This window comes from Pseudoliparis swirei, chromosome 6 (assembly GCF_029220125.1).
Source record: "Pseudoliparis swirei isolate HS2019 ecotype Mariana Trench chromosome 6, NWPU_hadal_v1, whole genome shotgun sequence".
In the NCBI taxonomy this organism is placed as follows: Eukaryota; Metazoa; Chordata; class Actinopteri; order Perciformes; family Liparidae; genus Pseudoliparis; species Pseudoliparis swirei.
The window spans coordinates 3,092,636-3,100,272 of record NC_079393.1 but is presented as its reverse complement, the minus strand read 5'-3'; the positions used below and the strand labels follow the sequence as shown (position 1 = coordinate 3,100,272).

Below are 7,637 nucleotides of genomic sequence, written 5' to 3'. Positions count from 1 at the left end.
ATGGTACATTGTGTTTGCTAATCGCCTTAGAAGACTAATGGATGATTAGAAAACCCTTGAAAACCCTTGTGCAATTATGTTAGCACAGCTGAAAACAGTTATGCTGGAGATATAAGCTATAAAACTGGCCTTCCTTTGAGCTAGTTGATTATCTGGAGCATCACATTTGTGGGTTCGATAAGACTCTCAAAATGGCCAGAAAAAATGAAGTTTCATGTGAAACTCGCCAGTCTATTCTTGTTCTTAGAAATGAAGGCTATTCCATGCGAGAAATTGCAAAGAAACTGAAAATTTCCTAGAGCGGTGTGTACTACTCCCTTCAGAGAACAGCATAAACGGGCTCTAACCAGAGCAGAAAGAGAAGTGGGAGGCCCCGGTGCACAACTCAGCAAGAAGACAAGTACATTAGAGTCTCTAGTTTGAGAAATAGACGCTCACAGGTCCTCAACTGGCAGCTTTTTAAATGGTACCCGCAAAACGCCAGTGTCAACGCCGACAGTGAAGAGGCGACTCGGGATGCTGGCCTTCTAGGCAGAGTGGCAAAGAAAAGCCATATCTGAGACTGGCCAATCAAAAGAAAAGATTGGTATGGGCAAAAGAACACAGGCATTGGACAGAGGAAGATTGGAAAAGGTGTTCTGGACAGATGAATCCAAGTTTGAGGTGTTTGGATCACACAGAAGAACATTTGTGAGACGCAGAACAGGTGAAAAGATGCTGAAGAGTGCCTGACACCATCTGTCAAGCATGGTGGAGGTCATGTGATGGTCTGGGGCTGCTTTGGTGCTGGGAAAGTGGGAGATTTGTACCAGGTAAAAGGGATTTTAAATAAGGAAGGCTATCACTCCATTTTGCAACGCCATGCCATACCCTGTGGGCATCGCTTGATTGGAGCCAATTTCCTCCTCCAACAGGACAATGACCCAAAGCACACCTCCACATTGTGCAAGAACTATTGAGGGAAGAAGCAGGCAGCTTGCTGTCTGTAATGGAGTGGCCAGTCACCAGATCTCAACCCCATTGAGCTGTTGTGGGAGCAGCTTGACCGTATGGTCCGCAAGAAGTGCCCATCAAGCCAATCCAACTTGTGGAGGTGCTTCAGGAAGCGTGGGTGACATTTCAACAGATTACCTCAACAAATTAACAGCTAGAATGCCAAAGGTCTGCAATGCTGTCATTGCTGCAAAAGGAGCATTCTTTGACGAAAGCAAAGTTTGAAGAAAAAAATTAATACTTCAAATACAAATCATTATTTCTAACCTTGTCAATGTCTTGACTATATTTTTTATACATTTTGCAACTCATTTGATAAATAAAAGTGTGAGTTTTCATGGAAAACACGAAATTGTCTGGGTGATCCCAAACTTTTGAACGGTAGTGTATATATATACATACATATTTATATACACATATATATCTATATATATATATATAAACCACTTACCGTGTGTTCACTGTGGTCTTCTGGTATAGTTAGCGCAAGCCTACATTTCCCAGAATACCTTGCGACAACCAAACATCCCAAAACCACACGGTGAGTAATTCGAATCATTGGCCTTTGAAAGCATGTCATATCCGATACGATAGGTGGCGCTGTTTTCATTACAACTCGTGGTGATACAGCCATTTCCGCTTGACCTCTTCACCACTACCAACAACAACCACCAACAACAACATCAACATTTCGAGAAAGATGGCGAACAGAGAGCAAGGCGAAGCTACATCCCTCTACTATTCTTGTATGATGTTAAAATGACATTATCGTCTCTTTCGACTCTTTTGACTTCCGGGTCACGACATGGGAGGGAGGGGGGAGGAGGGCGGCGGGATCTCAAGCATGCGCAAAGACGCAAAGTCCAGTTCCTAATCCAATTCACCGTTACATGCCGCGATAGTCGAATTATCAACCGGATCGGATCGAGTTATCCAGGGTGTTAATCGGATCGTAGTCGGACCGCACATAGTCGAACAAAGGTGTTTACATGAAACGGATCATTCGATTTCAGTCCGACTAAGCCAGTTATTCGAATGCATGTAAACACGGTCAGTGTGTCAGTGTGTTACATTGTGTTGTGTTACGTTGTGTTACATTGTGTTGTGTTACATTGTGTTGTGTTACATTGTGTTGTGTTGCATTGTGTTACATTGTGTTGTGTTGCATTGTCTTACATTGTGTTGTGTTGCATTGTGTTGCATTGTGTTACATTGTGTTGTGTTACATTGTATTGTGTTACGTTGTGTTACATTGTGTTGTGTTACATTGTATTGTGTTACGTTGTGTTACATTGTGTTGTGTTACATTGTGTTGTTACATTGTGTTGTGTTGCATTGTGTTGTGTTACATTGTGTTGTGTTACATTGTATTGTGTTACGTTGTGTTACATTGTGTTGTGTTACATTGTATTGTGTTACGTTGTGTTGTGTTACGTTGTGTTACATTGTGTTGTGTTACGTTGTGTTACATTGTGTTGTGTTACATTGTATTGTGTTACGTTGTGTTACATTGTGTTACATTGTGTTGTGTTACATTGTGTTGTGTTATCGGAGAATGAAGGATTGCGATTCTGATTCTTAAGCGTTTCCCTTCAGCTCTGAAGCAGAAAACTCTGCGACCCGTTTCCTGTTCTACTCAGGATGTTCAGTAGGAAGTGGAGGTGGCAGCCGGCCGCGCGCGCACACACACACACACACAGGCTGCTCAAGTTATTTACTCGTGGTGTTCCATGAGGAGAACTCTGTGTGATCATTTAGGACTAACATGCGATTAGAAGAAGTTGACCTCTGACCTCTGTGTGTCCTCAGCGTTCAGTCGGCTGTGATCAAAGTGTTTCAGGGCGGAGCGCTGCAGACCAACGAGCTGTACACGCTGAACGAGAGCATCAGGTGACCACGACGTCTACGTACGCAGAGATATATACACATGTTTATATATATGTACGTATATATCTAAGTCATGTGACTGATGTGCTGCAGGTGGCTCCTTAAGACGGAGATGGGCTCCTTCATCACGGACTACTTCCAGGTACCCTCACGCTTCACTTCCTGTTTCCTGTTTGTTCTCCACCATCAGACGAAGCGTCCACTTCCTGTTTCCGTGTTCGTCGGCTTTAACCATCAAGAGTCAGAAAGTCACCGACTGAGAGTCCTATACACGTACAAATACACGTACAGATACACGTACAAATAAATGTACAAATACACGTACAGATACACGTACAAATACACGTACAAATACATGAACAAATACACATACAAATAAACGTACAAATACACGTATGTCTATATATTTATATATATATATAAATACAATAATAATAATTTTTTATATATTTATTTAGAATTATGTATATATATATATAAATACAATAATAATTTTGTATATATTTATTTAGAATTATGTATATATATATATGTATGTGTGTGTATATATATACACTACCGTTCAAAAGTTTGGGATCACTTAGAAATGTCCTTATTTTTCAAAGAAAAGCATTGTTTTTTTCAATGAAGATAACATTAAATCAATCAGAAATACCCTCTATACATTGTTAATGTGGTAAATGACTATTCTAGGTGGAAACGTCTGGTTTCTAATGAAATATCTCCAGAGGTGTATAGAGGCCCATTTCCATCAACTATCACTCCAGTGTTCTAATGGTACATTGTGTTTGCTAATCGCCTTAGAAGACTAATGGATGATTAGAAAACCCTTGAAAAGCCTTGTGCAATTATGTTAGCACAGCTGAAAACAGTTATGCTGGAGATAGAAGCTATAAAACTGGCCTTCCTTTGAGCTAGTTGATTATCTGGAGCATCACATTTGTGGGTTCGATAAGACTCTCAAAATGGCCAGAAAAAAAGAACTTTCATGTGAAACTCGCCAGTCTATTCTTGTTCTTAGAAATGAAGGCTATTCCATGCGAGAAATTGCAAAGAAACTGAAAATTTCCTTCAGCGGTGTGTACTCCTCCCTTCAGAGAACAGCACAAACGGGCTCTAACCAGAGCAGAAAGAGAAGTGGGAGGCCCCGGTGCACAACTCAGCAAGAAGACAAGTACATTAGAGTCTCTAGTTTGAGAAATAGACGCCTCACAGGTCCTCAACTGGCAGCTTCTTTAAATGGTACCCGCAAAACGCCAGTGTCAACGCCGACAGTGAAGAGGCGACTCCGGGATGCTGGCCTTCTAGGCAGAGTGGCAAAGAAAAAGCCATATCTGAGACTGGCCAATGAAAAGAAAAGATTGGTATGGGCAAAAGAACACAGGCATTGGACAGAGGAAGATTGGAAAAAGGTGTTATGGACAGATGAATCCAAGTTTGAGGTGTTTGGATCACACAGAAGAACATTTGTGAGACGCAGAACAGGTGAAAAGATTCTGGAAGAGTGCCTGACACCATCTGTCAAGCATGGTGGAGGTCATGTGATGGTCTGGGGCTGCTTTGGTGCTGGTGAAGTGGGAGATTTGTACCAGGTAAAAGGGATTTTAAATAAGGAAGGCTATCACTCCATTTTGCAACGCCATGCCATACCCTGTGGGCAGCGCTTGATTGGAGCCAATTTCCTCCTCCAACAGGACAATGACCCAAAGCACACCTCCACATTGTGAAGAACTCTTGAGGGAAGAAGCAGGCAGCTTGCTGTCTGTAATGGAGTGGCCAGTCACCAGATCTCAACCCCATTGAGCTGTTGTGGGAGCAGCTTGACCGTATGGTCCGCAAGAAGTGCCCATCAAGCCAATCCAACTTGTGGAGGTGCTTCAGGAAGCGTGGGGTGACATTTCAACAGATTACCTCAACAAATTAACAGCTAGAATGCCAAAGGTCTGCAATGCTGGAATTGCTGCAAAAGGAGCATTCTTTGACGAAAGTAAAGTTTGAAGAAAAAAATTAATACTTCAAATACAAATCATTATTTCTAACCTTGTCAATGTCTTGACTATTTTTTCTATACATTTTGCAACTCATTTGATAAATAAAAGTGTGAGTTTTCATGGAAAACACAAAATTGTCTGGGTGATCCCAAACTTTTGAATGGTAGTGTATGTGTATATATATATATATATATAATATTATTACATTTTGTGTGTGTGTGTGTCTTTACATGCACCAGTTTATTAGGTACACCTGGTCAGGTGGTTCTGTTATGGTGTGTTTCAGAACGAGCTGCTGACCCGAGGTCTGTCTGAAGTCCTGGACCAGGTCCTCCTTCACTCCGGTGAGACAAACAGGAAGAGCAAACATACCTTTCAGAATAAGAGCACTGAAGAAGCATTCTTGTATTTATATACGTTGCAGCACAAAAAACACATTCCGCCTTTAAATAAGAATTACATGCGGCAAAATGCATTAGTACATCATTCCTTGCAGCATATTACCCATGATTCCTTGCTGCACGGCATTGCTACTTGAAGCCGCTGTGATCCAGGAATCAATAGACGGCGACACGTTGTTGACCGAACAACAACAGGAACATTGCGTTTTAATGAGATCACTTCCTCCCAGAGGGGGGGGGGGGTATCTCCATGGTAACCGGCTGTGTCCCCGTAGGTGACGACCGGCTTGCAGTCCTCGCCAACATGTGGGACCGGGTCTTCACCGAGATCCTGCCGACCCTGCAGGCCATCTTCTACCCGGTCCAGGTACACACAGACACACACACACACACACACCTGCAACTGACCCTTGGCTCAGTCCTGGCCATCGAGCGTAGACGGACCAATCACAGCGTAGCGTGGTCCGGCAGCTCAAACACTTTTGATTTCATTATTTTCTGATAATATTTCTCATGTGAGTGCAGTTAGTGACAGTGTGGTCTCCGTGGTTACGTAGCCCCGCCCATCTAGAGAACGAGATCTTCCAGACTGAAACTTTAAATTCACTGGATTAAGTACTTGTGTGTGTTTTCAGGGTCAGGAGCTCACAGTGAGGCAGATGACCCTGTTGGCCTTCAGAGACCTGGTGCTGTTGAAACTCCACCTGGAGGAAACACTGGGAACTGCAGCCTCCATCCCTCCACCTGTCACTCAGATGCTGCTGGTGCTGCAGGTACGCACACACACACACTTGCACATATACACTCTCTTTGTACTCTCTCTGTGTACTCTGTATGTGTACATGTACTCTGTGTGTGTGTGTGTGTGCACATGTACTCTGTGTGTGCACATGTACTCTGTGTGTGTACATGTACTCTGTGTGTGTGTGTATGTACATGTACTCTCAGGGTATCCACCAGTGCGGCGCTCCCAGTCCTGAGGTCTCCCAGCTGGAGGCCCTGGTGGAGGTCGTCGTGTCTCCGTACCTCAGCGCCGTCGTGCAGGACGGCAACGAGCTGCTGCTCGGTGGGTTCAATACCTCAATATAGAACTTTAATATTCAACTTTAATATGTAACTTTAATATGTAACTTTAATATTCAACTTTAATATTTAACTTTAATATGTAACTTTAATATTCAACTTTAATATATAACTTTAATATGTAACTTTAATATGTAACTTTAATATTCAACTTTAAAATTCAACTTTAATATGTAACTTTCATATGTAACTTTCATATGTAACTTTAATATGTAACTTTAATATTCAACTTTAATATGTAACTTTAATATTTAACTTTAATATGTAACTTTAATATGTAACTTTAATATGTAACTTTAATATTCAACTTGAATATGTAACTTTAATATTCAACTTTAATATTCAACTTTAATATGTAACTTTAATATATAACTTTAATATTTATTATATCTAATTACATATATATGATATATATATAATTCTAATTCTATATCTAATCATATTTATAGTTATATATATATATATATATAACTATATGTATGTAATTCTATATATAGATCTGTTTTTGACCTCTTTAATGACGCTGTGTTCTCCCGCCTCCTCGCTCAGCACCTCGCCACCACTTCCTCCCGGAGGTCGCCGTGACGCAGCATCGCGCCTCCTGCTCCTCCTCCTCGCTGGCCACGCCCCCCCCGTCCTCCGACTCCTCCGACTCCTCCTCGCTGGCCCCGCTGGTGGAGCAGGAGGGCGAGGCCTACCTGGAGAAGTCCGGCGTCGTGCGGCGCCACACGGTGGCCAGCGGGCACTCCGACCACCGGCTGCTGTCGGCATCTGGCCGCATGGAGGGGGGCGGGGCGGGTGGGGCCAGCGAGGAGGAGGGTGGGGGGGGCGGGGCCAGCGAGGAGGAGGACGGGGGGGGCGGGGCCAGGTTTCTGGTGGGGGGGGAGCCGATGGGCCCGAGGACGTTCTCCAGACAACTGGACATGGAGGAGTCTCCAAGGGTAGGAGCCATCTGCCTTCCTCACAGCTAGCAGGAGGACACAAGGAGTCATCTGCCTTCCTCACAACTAGCAGGAGGACACAAGGAAACAAGGACCTCAGACTGTGTCCTTAGACTCTGCGTCCTCAGACTTGAACTCCTCTGGTCAGAACCAGACTGCAGCTTCTCTTGTGAATATGTTTATCTTTCAGGATTCTTAATGATTAATAAAGATTCAACTCATAACAAACAATGTCTTCTTCAGTAGTAAAACCACAATGTGTAAATACTGCTGGACTACAGAGTTATATACATTAGTTTACTACTTAAACTTAAAGTCCCTTTCAGGAACGTTCATGTAGT

At 42.9% G+C, this 7,637-nt stretch overlaps 1 protein-coding gene across 6 annotated transcripts in view; it reads left to right on the top strand.

Moving 5' to 3' along the window:
• Positions 1-7,527, top strand: part of LOC130195319 (proline-rich protein 5-like) — a 20,307-nt gene extending 12,780 nt beyond the window's left edge. For 5 of the 6 annotated variants that reach the window (XM_056416783.1, XM_056416782.1, XM_056416784.1 and 2 more), the window contains exons 3-9: positions 2,803-2,883; positions 2,974-3,022; positions 5,158-5,215; positions 5,548-5,639; positions 5,908-6,045; positions 6,221-6,338; positions 6,905-7,527. In XM_056416783.1, the coding sequence (XP_056272758.1) occupies positions 2,803-2,883; positions 2,974-3,022; positions 5,158-5,215; positions 5,548-5,639; positions 5,908-6,045; positions 6,221-6,338; positions 6,905-7,326 (958 nt within the window). In that variant the 3' untranslated portion in view covers positions 7,327-7,527. Of the gene's footprint in view, positions 1-1,473; positions 1,535-2,802; positions 2,884-2,973; positions 3,023-5,157; positions 5,216-5,547; positions 5,640-5,907; positions 6,046-6,220; positions 6,339-6,904 lie in introns of those variants that run through there. The other variant, XM_056416785.1, reaches the window with a different exon arrangement.
• The last annotated feature ends 110 nt before the right edge of the window (positions 7,528-7,637 follow it).